This window comes from Phyllostomus hastatus, unplaced genomic scaffold, assembly GCF_019186645.2.
Source record: "Phyllostomus hastatus isolate PE091 unplaced genomic scaffold, TTU_PhHast_1.1 phas_scaffold_501, whole genome shotgun sequence".
In the NCBI taxonomy this organism is placed as follows: domain Eukaryota; kingdom Metazoa; phylum Chordata; class Mammalia; order Chiroptera; family Phyllostomidae; genus Phyllostomus; species Phyllostomus hastatus.
Genome location: NW_025334033.1, coordinates 46,980,614 through 47,001,953, shown reverse-complemented (window position 1 = coordinate 47,001,953; position 21,340 = coordinate 46,980,614). Strand labels below are relative to the sequence as shown.

General features: G+C 50.1%; 1 protein-coding gene across 1 annotated transcript in view; it reads right to left on the bottom strand.

Moving 5' to 3' along the window:
• Positions 1-21,340, bottom strand: part of GALNT16 (polypeptide N-acetylgalactosaminyltransferase 16) — an 80,161-nt gene that overhangs the window by 23,803 nt on the left and 35,018 nt on the right. Inside the window, exons 2-5 of the mRNA XM_045823839.1 lie at positions 6,378-6,535; positions 2,746-2,844; positions 1,875-1,942; positions 1,237-1,302 (exon numbers count right to left, since the gene is read on the bottom strand). Coding sequence (XP_045679795.1) covers positions 1,237-1,302; positions 1,875-1,942; positions 2,746-2,844; positions 6,378-6,535 — 391 coding nt within the window. The remainder of the gene's footprint in view (positions 1-1,236; positions 1,303-1,874; positions 1,943-2,745; positions 2,845-6,377; positions 6,536-21,340) is intronic.

The following is a 21,340-nucleotide window of genomic DNA, read 5'->3' as shown; positions in this document are numbered from 1 at the left end:
AGCTTCTGGGACTTGAAGTGAAATGACATATAACAAAGTCAGTTTTTACTGTAGGCTAATTCATAGAAGCAAGAATTAAGTTCCTACAGCATCTCATCAATGTTATAATGAAACCACATTATTTGAGGACCTGCCATACTTAGAGATTTCTCCCTGGCCTTTTCCATTCCAGTAAGAAGGTCCCCTCAGCCTGGCTGGTCTTTGTTAAATCCATCCATCACATACATCTCTCTCTCTCTCTCACACACACACACACACCCCTTCAGTGGCTCCCTGCTATCTGCCTTATCAAGTCTAAATGTCTTTTTCTGGCTTAAGGTCCCCTGTCATCTACCTCCATTCCCCCTGCTGACCAGGCCCTGATTCTCCTGGGAAAGGAGAGTGAAAAGGAGGTGGGGAGGCTGGGCTCTGGGGTGAGCCCCCTCCCAGGTTATAATCTTGGCTCCTTTCCTCATCCGCACCCTGGGAAATTTCTGAACCCCTTAAACCCAAGTCTCCTTATCTATTATGAGGACTGAGTATGAGAAAGCTAAAAAAGTGAATGCCGGCTATACAAGACACACGCTCGAGAGGAGGGCTGTGAGTGGTCCCCGTATATCCGTCCACGCCTGACCAGCGCCTCTTCGTGCAGAGTCCCTGAGCCTGGAACGCCCTCCCTGCTCTGCCGCCTCACAGCCTCCCCCCGACCTGTGCCAGTGAGGCCCAGTCCCTGATCGCGCCGCTCTCCTCCAGCACCCTGTCTTCCGATCTCCACTCCTCCACATGATTAAACCTGCCTGTTGCAGTGGTAGAGTGCGACTCCCCGGCTACCTCACAGCTCTCTGAGGGCAGGGGCCACACTTTACACTTCTTCTGTGTCCCCTAGAGTGCCAAGCACAATCCTGTGCTGTCATCGATGCCCCAAACACCTCTTAGGTGGAAGTGGTCACGTCTGCTTTATACTGCCCTTTGATGGTCCCAAAGCATTTCCCTACAGCCCATCTCATTTCACGTTTATATTAACTGTGCAAGGCAGAAAGGGACTATTAGTATCCTCATTTCCCAGCACGGCAACTTGCCTGCAGTCACGCTGGGGTCGGGGCTGACCTGGGATAACAGGAGGGACTTTCTACAGACTTCGGTTCTTGCCGCAGGAACGCAGCAGGTGTGTGTGACATGGCACCAAAGGAGCGTGAGGAGGTGTGGAGGTTTAGGCCAAAAAGGGTCTGTGGTGGCACCCCAGGCCTTAGAACTTACCTTCCCGCCGGTCATTGCGCAGGCACTTGACCTTGGGGATCCTGGTCAGGAGCAAACAGTCTTCAGCTGAGGGTGGAAAGAAGGAAACTCGTTCGGACATGGGCATCAGACCACAGGAGGTTTGGCCACCATTAGAACCGTCCAGGAGTTGGCCCATACCAGGCCCAGGACAAGCCCTGGGGATGGGGAGGCATGGAGGAACATGTCACCTCTAGTGGCCAAAGGATTGCCCTGGGTCCCCATGCCTAGGCCAGACGTCGGAATGCCTGTACTTATGGCATTACCACCAGGGGCGCCAGAGAGCACCAGCGTGTCACCAGTCTAACATCTGTGGAGCTAGATTGAAGGGACAATCTTCTCCGCATGACAGCTGTAATAAGAAAGCATGCTGCTGATGTTGTTTCAAATTTTAAAAAATGTCATCTCATTGGTGTCCCACCAAAGCAACATCACTCTTTCTCCTCTTCTGGCACCAAAAAGCAGCACCAGGGAAGGCAGCTAGAAAAGACCGCAGATGCCAGTCGGGGGCCGAGGCCAGCCTGTGACGGTGGCCAGGACAACCTGGCAAAAGCGCTTGCCACGGCACCCTGGGGAGGTGGGGGTTGGGAGGGGCACAACAAAAGGCGGTGCACACTTACGATCTGAGCTGAAGTCATCCACCAAAATGATCTCCTGGATCAGGTTCGCCGGAGTTCGGTTCAGGACGCTGGAGCAGTGAAGGGGACAGAGAAGCCCAGATTTAGGGGCCACCCTCCATTTACCCCTCCCTGCCGTGGGGCTCCCCCCCCCCCCCCCGCTTGGAGGCCAGCATGCTGGCCATGGGCAGCTGCTTGCAAACCTTTGGGCCCTGACCCATGGCTGAGGAACCCTGTGTTCCTCAGGCTCTGCCAGGGACCTGGCTGACCCTGTTGCCTAGAAGGCTGGCCAGGCCCGTTTGGGCCTCATGAGTCAGGAGGGGTGTTCTCAGGAAGCCCCCCGACTCTTTATCTCCCACCATCCCTCGTCTTCCTCTACTCCCTGGAAAAGGAAACTCAAGCCTCTTTAATCCCTGGAATACTACCAGGTATTCCTTTCTGAATCCTGTTCTCATCTAAGTTCATCAAAGAAACAGGGTGAGTAGGAGTTAAACTCAACCACAGGGCGAGCTTAGGAGGACAGAAGGGGCGCCTCCGTCTGAATCACTGGCAGGTGCCTGCTGAGCTGCCACCGTCCGCCTGAGGCCTCACGTCCACCCCAGCCTCTCTTGGTTCCTGACCCCCACATTTCTGCCCTCTTCCTGGGGATGTGGCCTTGTGTTGGACGGTGCATTTCACTAACACGTGGACTTCTGCGGTCTCCCTGAGCCTGATTCACCAGCTGCAGCTTCTCAGAAGGCAGGACTCCCCCTCCCAGTGCCCGTCTGGCCACAGCACCTGATCTCAATGTCCTCCCCAGCCAGGGGCTCAGCAGGTCACCCCAAGGCCTTAGGGAGCAGCCCCATCGAGATGAGGGTCCCCAGGCGGAGCTTACCTCTTCACCGTGCGCAGGAGGGTCGATCGGGCTTCGTTGTGGAAGGTGATGATGACGCTGGTGGCCGGCAGGTCCGAGGAGTAGGACAAGGATGGACAGCTGAGAAGGGAGCAGAGAGGTCAGAGGGCAGCTGTGGGAGTGTCCTCAGGGCAGGCTTTGAGGCTTCTCTCTGTCCAGCCTGCTGCCCCCAGAACACTTCTGTGGACAGAGAAATAAAGCCTGAAGCTGGCATGTGGGCTTTGCTCCTCCATACCCACGCTCCACCCACTCAGGCCCCCCAGCTGGGAGTCCTTGGAGGGACACCACTGTTTGGCAGACCTTCCCAGGCCAAGAAGCTGTTCACCAAAGACCTCGAGCACTGGGGTCCCCACAATCCCTGAGGCGTTTAGGAGGGCTCGGAGCAGGTGCAGGCACCGCACTGGGCCCCCAGCCTGGACCCACACACAGAACTCCCTGCTGGATGGAGCAGCCAAGAGACAAAATGGGGTGGTGGGGGCAGGGAACAGCCTCTGTTTTGTCTCTGACACCCTGCAGCTCTCCTTCTCGTCCCCCACCCCCACCCCAAGACATCTGGTGGGATCTGGAGAGGAGTCACCCCTCCCCATCCTGGGGCCTGTGAATTCCTCCCTCTCCTGCCCACACTAACAGCTGGCTGGTGACAGGGGAGCGGCCTCTCAGGAGCTCGTGGGGGACCCTAGTCTCTGAGAAGACAGCAGAGGCAGTTCCCGCCAGCCCCCTCTCTCCCCAGCAGCTCTGTGCTCACCACCTCCAGACACCAGCCACACTTGGCGCCCCCCCGCACCACCGCCCCCCACCCCCCCGTATCAGGAAAGGGAAGGAAAACACTCCACTCGGGCCAGCCTTCATCTGTCTTTCCGCGAAGGCGTTATTCACACTCCTGGGGCCGGCGGGCAGGCAGCCGCCGCGCTGGTTCTCATGGCAATCTCCTTTATTACAATTGCTCTCTGACTATTCCATCAGTGACCATTTTTTCATTACAGCATTCATTCCACTGACAGCAGCTTACAGCCGAATTCCCAGGCCCACTTCTTGCCCTGCAGAGCACACTGGGTCAGCCAGGCAGGAGGGCCACCAGACTGGGCCCCCATGGGAGAAGCCCTAAGAGGCTTCAGAATAATTCTCCTCGAGAGGGGATGGGGGCAGGGAAATTCACCTCTGCCAGGCTTCCCAAGTGCCCGTCCTCCCAGAGCCAGGCTGATTTGTGGGTAGGGTTGGGGGGGCTTAGTCTGATGAGATGGGGAGTGCTGGGAGAAGCAGCTGCACCCTGGGCACCCGGCGCCCCCGGCATGGACCTCTAGGACCCCCAGGTCTCTGTCCTTTACTCCAACTATCTGGTGCCCAGGGAGGGAATCTGGATTGTGATGCTCATCCTCCACCTGAGGGAGCCAGACCCCATCTGCAGGGTAGACTATACTGACCTCTCTCACCTGCCCCCTCCAACTTTCTCCACCCTGCCCTGCTCTGGGATTTGTATCTATGGGAATGGGGATTAGTCCCGCAGCTCACAGGAGCCGAGAGCCTCTGAAGAGTTTTGTCCCAGACTTGTGTTTGAGTTTGGGGCTATGGAGCTGGTAGGAGCTGGAGCTATGGGGCTATTTACGTAGTTTAGGTCTCTGCCCCCCATCACGGGGGAGCTCCCTAGACTGAGGGCTAAACTGGGAACCAGCCTGGAGTCCAGCAGAAGTGGCAGCCTGGAAGGCCAAGGGCAAGAGGCTGGCTCAGGTCAGCACACTTGGCTCCACCATGGGAGGTCCTGCCACCCAAGCCAGCACCTCCTTTGCTCACTCTACACACATGTGCGCCCACACACAGAGGCACACACACGCACACACAGACCCCGGAACCACGTGAGCTTCTGAGAGGGCCATGCAGCAGCTCTGGGGCAGGAGAAGAGGCCTAACTAACTCACCAACCCACCACTGCCTTGGGTTTGAGGAGTCTCATTTTCAAATGTGTGGATTCCCAAGAGGAATTCCCCCTTTAATTTCCTTAGTGAACACCTGAGAAGACTCAGAGTGGGGGGTGGGAGGGAGGCAGAGGGGATCCAGGCTGTCCTCTCGATTCACAGACATGGATCAGTGGCCCCTCCAGGCCCTGCGGTCTAGGGTCTAGGTTGGCCACGGTCAGGACTGCCCATAAAGGTTTCCAAGTGGATCTGTGTGAGCATAAGCTTGCAGGCCCTGCTTCACAGGCAGACAGGAGGTGAGACTGCTTGAGGACTGCTGAGAAAGAATTTCCGGGGCCTGAACTAGCCATTGGACCTGCGTGGGATGCTTCCTGAGGAGCAGGATTATCACCCTATGGGGGAGCAGGAATTGTTTCTGGAGGCCGACAGTGCTGGGGTTGAGGACAGGGAGGACGGGCCGGGGCTCCCCCACCTCCACGCCCTTCTCACCTCGCACAGGCCGCCAAGCCCACCGGACTTCAAGCACGCGTCGGTGAGTGACAGGCAAGGTGCTAAAAGCAGGTCTCCTTCTGCACCCTCATCTCACATACGTCTTTGGTTCTGTGGAGCAGCTGAGTCCACAGCAGGCCTGAGTTCCCCTTGCCCGCCTACCCTCACACCAGGACCAGCACGGCTCTGAGAACATTAGCTGCGCCCAACACAGCCCAGGCTGGCCGTCCAAAGCTGCCGGCACATGGGAGGCTCCACTCCAACAGCCCCTTGCTGTTCTGTTGGGTGTCTGCACGGAGAGCAGAGAAGGCCCCCTAACCAGCCTGGGTTGGCAAAGGACCCTTCCTGGAGGGGAGGACTCTGAGGGGAGCCGTGAAGGTGTGCGTGGAGAGGGTTCAGGAGAGGAAACAGTGTGTAAAGACAAGGAGGGAAGCTGGAGAAGCATAGGACCGGGGAGCACTGGGTACGGGGTGAAGAAGAGCGGAGGCTCCCGGGGAGGAGGGGAGGCTCCCACTTCGAGGTAAGGAGTCCAGGCTGTTCTGGGGGCGAGGGCAGGAAGAAGAGAGACTGAAGGTGGCACCTCGTGTAATTTAGACAGGACACAACAAAGGCCTGAACCCAGGAGGGGGCCGATGACTTGCCCAAGGTCGGGCATTCACGCTGAGTGGAGTCAGAGCTGGGATTAGCGTGGAAGGCGCCCTTGGTCAGGTCCTCAGCCTCTCCCAGCTACCGCCCTGCGAGAACTCAGGACAAGGCCGGGAAGCATTTCTGGGGGTTTCAAGGAAGTGAGGGCAGAGGGGCGGGAAGAGAGGAAGGGAAGGGATGTTAGTGGGGCGGGCACAGCACTCCTCTGTCTGCACAGTGTGGGCAGGGCTGGCGGCCCCTCTTCACGTCAGGCACCGCCAGCAGGGCACCAAGAATGCCAGGCTCGCTCACCCCTCGGGCCTCCCTGCAGTCCCTGGAAGGTCCCTCTCACTGAGACTCCAGACTGAGGTGCTAAGGGGCCTCCCTGGCCCCAGATGGGAAGTTCTGTTTGGCCAAGTGAAATAAACAGGAGTCAGGTAAACAACTGAAGGTGTGGGTGTGAGTGTCTCATTAGTAGACTCTGAGGAAATCGCCCTCATTTCTGAAATCCACGTGACTGAGAAAAACACCAAGCCCACTGGGGTTGGCCCTTCCCTCCACCGCTCCTCCATCGGCACAACGGAGGCCGCACCTGTAGTGGCGGGTGTCCCGGATGGGCCGGTCTGAGCTCAGCTTGTCACTCTCCAGCTGGTTGAAGGCGTGCTGCCTGTAGGGGTCCTCTCCGGCCTTCAGCTGCTTGGCCGCCAAGTACGCCTTCTCATCAAAGCCTCTGGAGGGTGTTCCTGTCACCTGAGACAAAGGTCAGCATCAGAGGGGCCCAGGATGAAGTGGCCACTGTGTGGTAAGCACTTACTACCAGATGGGAGCCAACCGCAAGGCCTCATTTGACCCTGACCCTGACTCCGTGAGCAAGTCATTGTTTCCCCCGCTGTACAGATGAGGAGACTGAGGCTCAAGAAGTCAAAAACAGTATCTGCATGTGCGGGACAGGGAATGGGAACTCTTGGCACTGTCTGCTCGATTTTATAAACCTGAAACTGCTCTAAAAAAAGTAAAACCTATTTTCTGAAAAAGACCAAGGTCAGAGCTAGTAAGTCACAGGTTCTGGATTCAAACTGGTCGTTTTAACTCTGAAATCCAAACCCTTGACCACTTCTGTGTGCTGGCTATGAGAGGGTAGCTCTACAGTGCGCTAGACCCCAAGATGCAGTGTCCAAGGAGGTTGGAAGTTGCCAAGCTACCAGAAGATTGACAGTCTCTTAGCAGTGAGCTTGGGCCTGCCATTGGGCTAGGTATGATCAGTAAAACACCCAGGGGTTAGACAAGCTGCTATGCAGAGGACTACCTGTGAGGACAAGCAGGTTCTCACAGGCTTGTCAGAAGCACTAGAAGGCAAGTGCACAGACAATGATGCATCTTCTCGGGGACTTGTGCTTGCTGCTGAAACAGCCTCATGTCAGCCCTACCGGGTCCACCTGTGCTAAGTGCTGGGGAGTGATGGATGGCGGATGCCATGGCCCAGCCTCCCCCCTCTTAGCCTCACCCTACTTTGTGCTCCCCAAGTCCCGCCACAAAAGACACTGGGGAAGAACACATCTGAGATGAATGGATGGATCCTGACATCTCATTATTTGAACCACACTGCTGGCCGGACGTTCCCCAGAATGCCTTGAAATGTCATCAGCTGCGAGTGCCTCCCGACTCCAACCCTTCCACGTGATCAGCAGGCTGGGCTAGAGCCGTGGGCACATGGAGGTGGCAGGAAGATGGGTGAGAACTGTCCATGCACAGAACCCCAGCAGGAGGACTCTGTCACAGGCCTGGTCCCTGCAGAGGTGGTCCCAGGAAGGCAGCTGGGCCTGGGGGACAAGAAACTGATGTGTTGAGTGAGACGGGGAACATCCACCACAGCCCAGGGCCTCCATGGTCCCTGGAGGGCTCAGCTCCCAACCTCACCAGACAGGAATGCAGAAGGCTCCTGGGAGCGCTGGTCTCCTTAAAGGGTGCCATTCTGTAGTGTTCCCACCTCCCAGTTTCACCCTGTCCTAGGAGCCAGTCCCTGAGCTCCCGAGGTCAGAACCAGCGAGGGAGATTTCCTCGTGTGGTCCAGCCAGCCCTGTGGTAGACTCAGATGCTCAGGGCCTCTGTGCTCAGGGGTGGCAACGGCTACAGCTGCTGCACTGAGATATTCTAAGTGGGTACCATGCCAAGGGCTGGACAGATGTAGCAGAGCTCCCATGGGCTCAAAATCCATTTCAGGAAAGACTGAGGGAGGGAGGGAAGGAGGGCAGGAGAATGTTCTGACGTGAACCCTGGATAGCCGGGAGGACCTACGCTGCCTAGCTTTGAGAGTGAGAACGAGAGATCTGTTGTGCCTTTCCCATCCAGGAAAAGAATGGGTGTTAACTCTTCCCCTCGTCCTTCCAGCCCAGGGTTAGGGAGATAGACAGCAGCTGCCAGCTGATGGCTGAGCAGCTAAAATAAAGGAAAAACTGCAGAAGCTCTCAAAGGGAGAATATCCCACTTAATTATCCTTTGACTGTGGGAAAGAACATTGATTTAGTTAGGGTTTAAGGTCACTCTGTGATCTCATACTTACCATCACCCAATAAACACTGACAGAGAATCACCCATCGCCAGGCATTAGGGTAAGCTTCTGGGAGTTCCAACGCACCGGAGCATTCATCCATTTGCTTACAAATGCTTGAATTCACTCATTCATCCATCCACCCATTCATTTGACAAAGCTCTGCTGAGCACCATTCATGTGTCAGGAAGGGGGAAGAAGACTTCTGGGACTGTTCCCTGATGCCCAAGCCTGCTACCTTCTTTCAAAGTTTCCTCAGGACCACAGCGAATGCCATGCAAGAGCACCTGCTCCAGCCAGTGCTCTCTACAGAAGTTCCTCGCGGGGCCTCAGAACTGAGCCAGACACCCCAAAGATGCTGTCAGGAAACATCTGCTGCTCCCGCCCCCCGACCCATAGTCCATGACAGTCCAACCCTCCTCCAAGCTTAGACCCTTCACTGGGGAGACAACTTGTGAAGAAGGGTGCCATGGGAACACTAGGCCCGCCTCCTCCCAGAGGTCTCAACTCTGCATTCACATTGACCCAGCAGTCCTCGGGGTTCGGAGCTGGAACACTGCTTGGCCCTGTGCCAGCTAAGTAGACGGAACACTGAGGAAGGGCGGGATGTGACCTCTTCAGGGCTGTTACTTCCTTTCCATCCAGCGCCTTCCTGGCCTCACACCAGGCACCCCCCAGTGCTCTTCTCCCTGGGATATCTAGCCCCTGTTCCCACGCCCATACTGTAGCTCATTTCCTTCCAGCTCTCCAACTCGCCTTTCCCTTTGGCCCTGCTCTTAGATCTGGAGACTTAGGCCTTTGGACGTCCCATGGGTACCTCTAACTCTACACCGCAACACAAATCCCTCACTGATCTCCAAAGCAGCTGCTTCTCCTGCACTGCCCGTTGCAGACATGGGCAGTCCCATCCTCTGGGTCCTCCAAGCCACCAACCCAGGTGTCCTCGATGCCCTCCCCATGCCCCTCGGTGTGATTTAGATCCCTACCCTGGGTATCCACAAGTGGTATTCTGTGGGCATCCCACTAGAGTCAACAAATAGTGACTGAAAGTCCAGTAAGTGCAGACACTGTGCAAGAGGCTATGAAGACAGAGATAAACACAAAGCAACATGACCCTCAGAAGAGGAATCTAGAAATGTGGCCCTTTCCTCCCCCAAGGCAGGCCATGGAGGATCACGAAGAAACCCCCTCATCCCCAACCTTAGAGCACAGGTGGCTGGAGGACTGGCCATGGAAGCTCACCCCACCCCAACTCCAGCTGGGGCAGGAGTACGGAAACGGTGCGGGCACCATGGACTGGGTACCCATGAACGCTGTTCTCCTTCTCCCCATCCTGAAGGGGAAGTGTGTTGCTGCTACCCTCTTCTGCCACCCCGATGCTTACTTAGCATATGAGCACGTGAGGGGTAGATGCATCCTTTGGCTTCAGGCTGTGGGACCATGAGGAGCTATATCTGGATCAGCCTAAGAGACCCAAGATCCTGGGCTTGCAGCCACTGAGGGGGGCTTGCAGCCACTGAGGGGGCTTGCACTGCTGCCCATTCTGCAGGCAGTGAGGGCACTTGAGGCTCTTTGTGGAGCTTTTATATTACATGGTGCTGACATCTGTATTTACTTCTCTTTCTTTTCCACGAGATGGTGGGCTCCTCATTTTTGAGCTCCCAGCACCTGGCATTACAGTAGGTATTGAGGAGGGGTTTGCTGAATAAAGGAATGAACGAATGAGTGAGTAAATGAATGAATGATTGAATACCTAAATATTGTCTCTGGCTCTCAGGTTACTGATAATGGATTGAGGAGAAAACAGCAAACAAATGGAGCCTCTGCCACTTCACCTCATGTTCCATGGTTTTCACTGTCCCTCAGGGTACAGGGCCCCAAGCTCACAGTGGCACGGGAGACTGTGGGTGCATACCCTGTCACCCAACTGGACTCAGCTTGTACCACTGTCCCCTCCCTGGTTTTGTTCCAGCCACACTCACCTCCTAATGTTCCTTGAGCCGGCTGGCACCCTTCCCCTTAGCCCTTTTGTTCCTCCTGCCTTCTTTCTGGAAGGCTCTTCTCCCAGATATCTGCATGACTCCCTCCTTCACCCCTGCAGGGTGCTGCTCAAATGTGGTGTCCTCTGTGAGCCTTTCCCACCACCATCTGTAAAACTGTGGCCCTAACCCCACTCTCAATTCCCTATCCTCCTGCCCTGCTTTATTTTTCCTCACAGAGCACTGTGTGCCATTCTATGTGTATTTGACTTATTTGTCTTCTTGACTGTTTCTTCCCTTAAGAGTATAAGCTTCACCAGGACATGAATTGTCTGTTTTGTTGAATGCTGGGTCCCGAAGACCAGAATGGAGACTGAGTGATCGTGGGACTCAAAATCAACAGCTAATGAGTGCATGAATGATGAGCTGTCCTGACCTCAAGCATCCTGCTCCCCAGCTCCTCACACATACACTCTTGGCTAATGCAACACTTGGGACTGAGACGGACCAAAGAGGTGGCAAGGCAGGTTTTACCTGCCATAGGAGGGATCTTCTTACCCCTCACATGCTCCTGGCAGGGCTGTCAATCACTGTTCCCTGTTCGACCAATACCTCAATCACTACCACAGGGGTGGGCACAAGACCCGGGCTAGGCCAATCCTATCACTGCATTCCCTGACACAGGGACTGGTTCAGGAATGGTCACTTGACTCACTCTGAGCCAATCAGAATCTTCCCTGAGACTTCCCTATAAGGTGAGCTCTTTTTATCAGCACTGCTGAGTTTGACAGGCAAGAATCTCCTTACCAATTACATGGAGAAAGCTTGTCCCTGTAATGTACAGTATGGTGACTATAGTTGACAATACTGTATTGTACAATATATGTGAAAGTTGCTGAGAGAGTAGATCTTAATCCTCATCCCAAGGAAAAAATTTGTAACTATGTGTGGTAGTGGATGTTAATGAGACTGTGGTGATCATTATGCAACATATATAAATATTAAGTCATTATGTTGTACACCTGAAACTAACAAAATGTTGTAGGTCTATTCTATCTTAATTGAAAAAAAGAAAAAAATATTATCTGGAGAATGAAACCAAGAAGAAACAGAGCCAAGAGATGGAAAGAAAGCGCTCAAATGATACTGTTTTGGGTCCCTGGAGTCAGTCATACCCATTCCAAACTTACTTTTTCTTTAAATCTATCTATCTGTCTATTCTATTTTCTTAAACTAGCTTGAATGTTCTTTTCTAATGACCAAAAGTTCAGAAATGTCCGCCTTCAGTCCTTTCAATGAACAGACAACCATTCTCAAACAGTAAGAAACAAAAGGAGCTCCCAATCCCAGTGACATGGTGTAGGTGGCAGCCATTCATCCCAAGATACCAGGCTGGTGTCTGGCATGTGGCCCAGTGACTCGAGCCCAGAGACAGGTGGTGCATTCCCAGCCTACAGGTCTGTGGTCAGGCTTTGGCTTGGGGAGAGGACGGAGCTTTCCATCTGAACCCTGGCTTAAGAGGCCCTGGATTTGCCACGGCCAGGAACAAGGTTGGGGAGACGAGGAATGACAACCTGGTGAAACTCCCACTGCCCTCCAGCCTCTTGCTGAGCATTCTTGGCTGACATTTAGGCAGCTGCCTCCTCTCCAGGCTTTGTTCTCTTGGGAAGTGCCAGAGCCCGCACTTCCATGTGCAATAAGGTCAATCACATCTGAAACGGTTTAAGCTGAAATAATGACTCTGCTCTATAAAAGGGAAGAACTGAATTATCGCTCATCTTGGAGAGTTTTATTTTCAGTCCATCACTTCAATTAAACTTTGAAACTTGCCTGACTTGCTGGATGTTTTTTTTTTCTAGCTAGATTTGCATATTTTTCCCTGACTTCTAAATTTAGAAAACAAACAGCAAAGGGGAAGGTTTAAAATGAGAAAGGAAAATATTTTCCATGTCATGTTCATCAAAAACCATTCAACCCAAATCCCCGAGCCTTGTAAACTTCCTTTTAAAACATACATGTACCCCTCCATTTTAGGTTTAAACAACTCAGACTCCTTTTAAATAACTGCTGTCCAATTTCTTTTTACTGCCAGTAAAACAGGTACCTGCTGGGTTTGCCTTTTGCTAAATTTCAATGGAACTACAAATAAAAAGGTTCTGGTCCTATTTTATGGAAAAAGCCTCCTGACTTTTTTTTCTGAGTCTGCTTTAAACCCAAAACACCTGCTGAACAAAATGTGAGTCTCCACCACTCCCCTGGGACCCAAATCTCATCTGAGGCTGTGTCCCAAGTTGAAAGACTGCCATTCATTACGAGAGCTGGGAAACTAAGCACGTAATTCACCATCTCTCTGAGCACAAAGTCTCAGGTTCCACCTCTCCCAAATGAACGGGCAGGTCTCCCAGGGCCTCCCCATGAGTCAGTGGGCTCTGGGGAAGTAGCCAGCCCCACCAGCCTGCCAGTGTTCCTCCTACCCCCATGCCGGGGCAGCACAGGGCCCGGAACCTCAGCTTGGGTGCAGGAGAAACTCACTGAGGGTATCCAGGGTGCCTGAGCGGTCTGCCCCAGACATGTCCCCATCTTCCTTTTTACATTGCCTCCGAGCCAGTTATTAGAGGGTTACCAGCCTGGGCTTTGAAATCTGACAGCCTGAATGCCAGTGCTCACTGCTCTCTTGCCCTTCCTGAGCATGCTTCTTCATCTGGAAAAATGGGGATTCTTGGGAAGATTAAAGGAGATAGTGTAGCTAATGTGCTTGGCACAGTATCTGGCACGTAAATTGTAATTATTAATTTTTTTCTTATGTATTGAATTTATTGGGGTGACATTGGTTAATAACATTACATGTTTCAGGTGTACAATTCTATAATACATCATCTGTATATTGTATTGTGTCTTCACCACCCCAGGTCAAGTCTCCTTCCATCACCATTTATTCCCCCTTTATCCTCTCCTACCTCCCCTGCCCCCTTTTAATTATTAATTATTATTAGCTCGCCTGCCTTTTACCAGTGGTTCTCCACCTTGGCCACACATTAGAATGATCTTGGGAGACTTTTAAAATCCTGATGTCCAGGCTTTTCCCAAGACCGATTACATCAAGATCTCTGGAGGTGGGACGCAAGCCCCAGGAGTCCTTCACGCTCTCCAGGAGGTTCCAGTGTGTTCCCAAGGCTGAGCCGCTACTTCGTACAGGTGCGGGATGGTGAGCAGCTGCTGGCCATGGCCAGTGAAATCACAGGACCAAGAACTAGGAGGGGCCTTAGTTATTGGTCTCCCCTGATTCCCTTCCCAAGGACCCTCACTGTGAGTCTGATGTCCGGCCTCTGTTTGTACTGACCGGGAGCTTCACCATTAGCAGAGCCGACTGCATCTCAGCTAGAGTTTCCAGGGCTGCTATGGAAACCACCGCCATGCACCACCTATTCCCACAGGCCCAGGGAGGTGCTAGTTCAATTACACACTCAGGAGTCCAGGGTAGGGGCTGCCTGGGAAGCTCACCGTGGGCTTCCAGTTACATTTCCCACAATGACCTGACTCTTCCAGGAGTGCTGATGACTTCACAGTTTCATGGCATTACTGGTCTCACCAGGAAGAGCTGTGTGCACTGCGCATTCCCTTAGGGGTCTCAGCCAAATAGGGTCCTCTGTCCAAGGCTGGGACAAGGCATCAGCCTCACCATTCCAGATGCTCTCTGCTCAATCCAGGGGGATTCCAGGTTGAATCAAGCTCCCCAGGTCTCAGTTCCTACGTTCTGCCCAGCCCAGAGGCCATCAAGGGACAGAGAGACTCTAAGGTTGGTCCATGCTGGGGACATGTGGTGTAGCAGCTCGGTTTCTATTTGCTTATCAGCTTATGTAGCTGGAGTAGAGCATTCCTCAGTCTGTGAAGGGTACCAGAACCTTGCCTTGCCCTGCCAACCACGCCTCTGCAGAGCATGAGGAAAGATTAGGCCTTTCCTGCAGAAATGAGCCAATGCTGACTGCTTGTAGAGGATCTGCAACAATCCTCACCCAGCTTGACGAGAAGTGGGGTGCTAGGCTAGATGCTTATTTCTAACGCCAAGCAGCCCTGCCAAGTAGATGCTCTTATTCTCATTTTACAGAGGTGAAACGGAGGCCCAGAGAGATAAAACGACACGCCTAAGGTCGCACAGCTGCTGGGTGGCTGGGCTGGGACTAGATCTGCGACTGTCTGGCTGCAGAGCCTGAGCACAAAGCTTCCTCTGTGTGCCTTCAGATGACTCCGGGGCCCACGTGTGCCGGGCACCCACCCCTTCCAAAGGAGTCTCTCAGCTCCAAAGGAAGCTGGATTCTGGCACCCAGAACACAACCAGGTCCGACAAGTGCGGCCTGGAGGCCGCCTCCCTCCCGGGCTCAGGCCTCAGAGCCTCTGTTCGTGCCTCGGGCGGAGACTTGCCCAGTGCTGTCATCTCTTGGCCTGACATGGGCATGACTCGGCTTATGGCTAGGAAGACTATGGAAAAAATGAAAAGTACAAGAATTTGTGTTACTCAGACTAAAAAAAGCCCACAACCAACCTTTCTTGGGCCAGCCTGGGCCCTCCTCGGTCTCCCCAGCCAGGGACACCATCAAGGTCCTGACGGACTTTGCTGCAATCATAACAAAGGGGAGACAAAGCCGATTCCTGTTCAAGTTCTTGTCTTTGTGTCAGTTCCACCCCCTCAAACAACACTGCCATGCTGGGCAGCTGGGCCAAAGGAAGCCAGCGGGACAAACTGCAGAGGCAGGACGAGCCCAAGGCTCCCCAGGCCCCGGCACGACCCTGCTGGCCAACACATGGTACAGGTCACTACCTGCTCTGGTCTAGTCACGCGGCTGTAGTATGTCAACATTTGTACACTAGCATTGCACTTCAGGTGCTTCATTTCAGAATCTATTGAACTTGACCCTGTCAGATATTAACTGGAAAAATAAAAAGAATAACGGGCCATGTAACATGTAGAACACATACAGTCTGATTATTTCAAGGGTGGCAACAGCCTCCTGCCTCACCCACTGAGGTCAGGACCAGCGGGGTCAGGATGCAATTCAACCCATTAGAACTCAGCAAGACCCGGATCGTGGGCTGGGCACCTCAGTTTATAACACTTTTCAAACAAAGAGCTAAGTCAGAGTCGTAGCCGATGCGGTACCTTATTGGCATTGTGGGCCAAGTACAGAAGTACTTTACCTGTGGTTCATGACTAATAATCAAACAGGTTTGATCCGCTGATAGGAGAGGACACAACAGAGGCAACTTTTAAAATCAGATTAATAAAAAAAAGAGAGACAGAGAGAGAAGGGGTAGGATAACTGGAAAAAAGCAACGGGCCTTAAGTAACTTTCTTCGAGGGCCACCTCTGGGGCAGGTGCAACTTATCCCCTTAAGAGGGACCATGCCCCTGGGACTGGCCCCTCTCCCTGCAGCCCAGCATTTTATCCAGGTACAACATAAAAATTGGCCATAAAATCTGGAAGCAGGAATAATACCAACATTTTCAATGGATAGAGCCTTTTGATTACTTCTGAGATATGCCACACACGCAGTTTTACTCAATGAGAAATCAGAGACACTAATCACCCACTCACGGCGCATGGAAGGTGCTGTGCTGGCATCGTGGAAATGCGGTGTCATGCACCACATCCACCGCAGTTTTTGCACAGTGCACTGAACCGTAACTGCTGATGAGCAACAACACAATGACTATGTCATGCTTGTAATATAACCTAAATAAACCATTTATTATATGTGGTCTTCATATACAAAATATTATATATGTTCTTCATATAGCCCTCCCTGACTCATCTATAAATTTAATGCAATCTAATTAAATAACAACTGTGGTGGGGGTGGGGTGGGGTGGGGAAGGGTTCCACTGCAACAGTTTGAACACCAGTGAACAATCGTGGGGGGGGGGGGGCGAAGAATGTGAAAAAAAAAATTAATAAAATAAGGAACTTGACTTACCAGATATTAAGACATATAAAAGACTGAAGACTTTATACGGCACGGTACCACTGGTATACAGCCAAAGAGAGTGACAAAGAGAAGAGAGAGGTCAGAAATAGGCACAAGAACTAATGGAGAGTTGGCATAAGATATAGTTGTACTTCAGATGGCAGGGGCATGGGAGAAACATGAATGACGTTCCATGAATGATGTTCCAAAAAGTGACTAGAGTCCTGTTCAGGTAGCTCAGTTGGTTACAGTGTGGTTCCTGATATGCCAAGATGGCAGGTTCGATCCCCAGTTAGGGCATGTACAGGAAGCAACCATTGAGTGCATCATTAAGTGGAACAACAAATCGATGTTTCTCTCTCGATTTGAAACAAAGAGAGAGAAACAAAATGGAAACAAAGAGAGAGAGTCTCTCTCTCTTTCAAAATCAATCAATAGAAATCGTTTATAAAGTGACTAACATGAAATGAATAAAGCTGAGTTCATTTTTTAAACCAAAATAAATTTTAGGTGGCTCGAAATTTTAAACATTTAAAAAATTGCCCTGGCTGGTGTAGCTCAGCAGATTGGGCACGGGCAGCGAACCAAAGGGTCACCAGCTTGATTCCTGGTTGGGGTATATGCCTGGGTTGTGGGCCAGGTCCCCAGTGGGGGCCACATGAGAGGCAACCACACACTGATATTTCTCTCCCTCTCTTTCTCCCTCCCTTCCCCTCTCTCTAAAAATAAATAAATAAAGCTTTAAAATAAATAAATAAAAATTAAAATTTAAAAAATTTAAAAAGCATAAAGAAAAAATCGGTTATTTTTTTACAATCTTAGACATAAAATCCAAATGTAATGTCAAAAACCTGCAGATAATGACTTAAAACTTTTTAAGGCTGAAAACACCCAAATTCAAAATAAAAACATCACCCTAGGTTAACAATATTAGCCAAATATACGCCAACAAAGACTAACTTCTTTAATATGCAAAGAGCTCTTACAAATCAATAGGAAAAGTACCAATAATTTTTTAAATGTACATAAAGGACATAAACAAGTAATTTGTAAAAATATGAAATACAAAAGACCAATAATAAATGAAAGCTGTTCAACCTTGTTGATTCTTAAATAAATACAAATTTTAAAAAATACAATTTCTTGCTAATTTATCTGGCATATTCAAAAACAATTATGAGTATAGCGCTCAGTATTTTTAAAGTTGGAAGAAACCAGAGTTCCTGTATGTCGGTGGATTATACATGGGCACGACCAAGGCTGTCTGATGACGTAAGAGTTTTAAATGCTCTTTTTGACTCAGTGGCAGCTCCGTTTTTAGGTGAACCCATACCTGGTTTTCCTGGGATGGTCCCAGTATGCACCTTATATGATTGTCTTACATTCCTAGGCATTAACTCTGTAATTAAGCTCACATGAGTACATAAAATGTACAAGTATATTAATTACATTAATATTTATTCAAATGCTGGAAATAAATGACTAACTAGTAGTAGAGGTCTAGTTAAATAAATTATAGTTTATCCTTACAGTAGAATGCTAAACAAACGTTAGAAGGAATAGTTATATATGCATAGCATTACTCATTTTGTACAAACAGTTCATAAAGACATGCATATGTAAATGCATAGGTAATATGTGGGAAAATACACAGCAAACTGCTCAACAGTAGTCATCTCCAGAAAGTGGCATGGGAATGAACAGGAAGACTGAAGAATTTTACAACTTATTTTACACGAGTCTGATTTTTTAATAAATAAGTATTAATCTTTTATAAAAGTTATTTTTAAAAAAACAGATGAACCTTAATTCTCTACCTAAGATAAAGAAGTTGAGCTACATATTGTCATCTTCAGAGTGAATCTCAGGGATAAATAAACTGATGTAAAGTAAGCCCTTTCTCAGCTATAACATTTGGGGGCAGAAGTATCAGCCAGGAGCAGGCTATTTCTGATGGAGAGGAAGGGAAGGGAAGTTGCTGGGGAGGAAAATAATTTTCCCTCACCCTTCTGAGCCCTTGGCTTAGACCTCTGCAATAAGAGATTAACAAGAGAAAAACAGAAGTTTATTAATATGTATACTGCATGTATACATGGGAGATACTGTGGAAAAATAAGTAATTCCCCGAGGTGGCTTAGAAGTCAGGATTACATACCATCTTAATAGGGGAAGGGGAGAGGAATGCCGGTCCCGAGGGGGAGAGTAAGTGGTGTTTCGGAAAGAGGGATGGGCTCCGAGAAGAATAGAGGGGCGGGATGACAGTTTGTTACCACGTGTCTGTCTGGGTGTGGTGCGAGTTCCCTCTCCTGTGAAAAGGGCCACTCTTCCCCTGGTTGATGAAACTCTGGGGAGGGGACTCAATGACAAGTGAGTTCCTTTTGGAGGATCTATCTTTAGGCAGATGAGGGAGTTCAGAGAAAGGCTGTCCCCACATTTGCTGTTGTTCCAGTGCCTCCAGCTCAAAATAATCAATATACCAAGTGGCGTATTCAGGGCCTGCGTGTTCTGCTCCCCTTCAGAGTGGAGGAGGAGTGCAGCAGTGCCGGGGGCTGAGCCCTAGTGTGGAGGTGGGGAGTGCCGTTGGAAGCGAATCCTGTTTAGGTGATGCTTGGATGCCAATGTGATTTCTCCCCAAAGCACAGACCTGATGATTGAAAACAGAGTGGGGGGTCGGGACTAAGAAGCAAACCCTGGTCAAGGGCCACTAACCTCACCTGGACTGTAGGCACCGACCATGGAAGAATACCCTGAAGAGGCTGGCACTCAGGCATACTAGCATTTGGTGCATTTTTTCCCCGTTTTGATCATTTGAAGCTTTTTTTTTTAAAGCTTTTCTGCAGTCCCTGGTGTCAAGTGCTTAACATAATAACTTGGTTGACAGGAGCAGGCAGGCCAAGGAATGTTGAAGAGGACTGTCAGGCTAGCCCACAAACCATTCTGGAGCACCTGAGTTAACCTCCATGCGCAGCAGTTCCCACAGCTACGAAAGGACGTAATGAGACTTACTGCCCAGGGGTGTTGCGTATTAAATGCAATCATTGTATCTGGCCCATGAGAGCCCTCACTAAATGATTGTATAAAAGGAGGAGGTTGAGCAGGATGATCTCCGAGGCCTCTTCCACCTTGAACATTAAATGATCTGTGACAACACCCATTCACTCCATCAGTCTCCAGGATGCATTTATTGCAGATCATGAAGGACCCCCAACAGCTTCTTCCTAAGTGACCCACCATTGTGCTTGGCACACAGTAGGTACGCAGGGGTGTTTGTCACATCAACAAGGTGCAGACATTGTGCCCCAGAGACCCCGGTTCCACAGGAACTGGAGGAACAGCTCTGATCATCATCAAAATGGTACTTCCTCCCACTGGGTCTTGAGGTGTGGACAGGAGGTAGGAATATGAAAGATCTCTAGAATGGGGGAACTGCAAGAAACAGGGTGACCTGGGAGCCCCACTGATGGCTCCCACCAAGTATATGTGCTGGGCGGATGGGCACGCTGGCTCTCAGTCTGGGAGGGACAGACATAAATGTTTCATTGGAACAGTTCTTTGTGGGGAATGACATCATCGTGGGTTAATGGTGGCTAGTGCTTTTCTTCTTTGACTAATACCTTTGAATATTACATTAAATTATTTTTAAGCCACTGGAATGGTAATTAAATTAGTACCCTTTTGGAAAACTGTCTGGCAGTACATTTCCAGTGCTGCATCTTTTGACAGATGGCCTTTTCTGTTTCATTCTGTCCATCACCTTCTCCGACCCAAGGCACGGTGTCAGCTGAGGCCCGAATCTTCCATATACCAAGAAGAATGAAATTTTAAAAATATATTTTTTATTTATTTATTTTTAGGGAGAGGGGAAGGGTGGGAGGACGAGAGGGAAAGAAACAGATATGCGAGAGAAACATTGATCAGCTGTCTCTCGCACGCCCCCAACAGGGGACCTGGCCCACAACCCAGGCATGTGCCGGACCGGTGACCTTTCCATTTGCAGGATGACACCCGGCCCACTGCGCCACACCAGTCAGGGCCAGAGGAGTTCAATTTAACCTTTGGAAGGAGGGAGTGGCATGTAAATATGCCTTCTCGTTTAGGATTCCTATTTTAATCATACAACTAATTATAGACAATGATTAGGCACCAAGATGTTGGTGAAGGTCTTACTTATAAGACTGGACATTTGAAAACAATCCAAATGTCAACAGTCGGGAAACAAATAAGTAAATTATGTTCCATCAACTGAAAAGAATATTTGGCAACCATTTACAATAATTGATATAGGCTGTGGGGAAATAAGTACACTCTTATGTGTCATTAGAGGGAGTATAACCTGGTATAAATCTTCTAGAGGCAAATTTACCAGTATGTATCAAGAGTCTGAAAAAGATGTGTACCTATGATTCAATTTCAGAAATCTGTCCTAAGGAAATTATTATAAATGGGTTCCATTTATAACAGCAAAAGATTGTGGAGGAAAAAAACTCATAGATTTCCAGTCATAGGGAATTAGGTCAATGAATTATGGTACACTCCTTCAATACAATACATTGCAATTATTTCTAAAGATGCAGAAATATATTCTGTTATACAAAGAAAGATATTCACCATACACAGTTCAGTGAAAAAAGGCAGGCTACAAATTAATATGTGCATTGTGATTCCATTTTTTGTTTACGTGGATGTTCTAATTTGTCTTAATGAATAATTACTACCTGTGAAATTGAGAAAAAATAACTCACAATAGCAGCTCTGGAAGCTCTGTAGCCGCACAGAAAAATGCTTGCTCAATAACAGGAGGAAAGAGCAGGATCAAAATTGCACATACTCTGTGATTGCAGACATGTAAAAATTGTGGGCTGCGACGAGGAAGGAAGGCATACTGAAAAATAAAAACAGCGATTTGTCAGGATGGAGAGATTATGGGTGATTTTCCATCCTTTTGGTTATTACGATGTTTATGTCATTTTTATTTTTTTAAGTGGAAGAAAGAAACCCTGTGAGACTTTTCCTCTCCTCTGCTTGGAATGGTTGTCTTTATGGAACACAGGCTGCTTACTAAAAAGA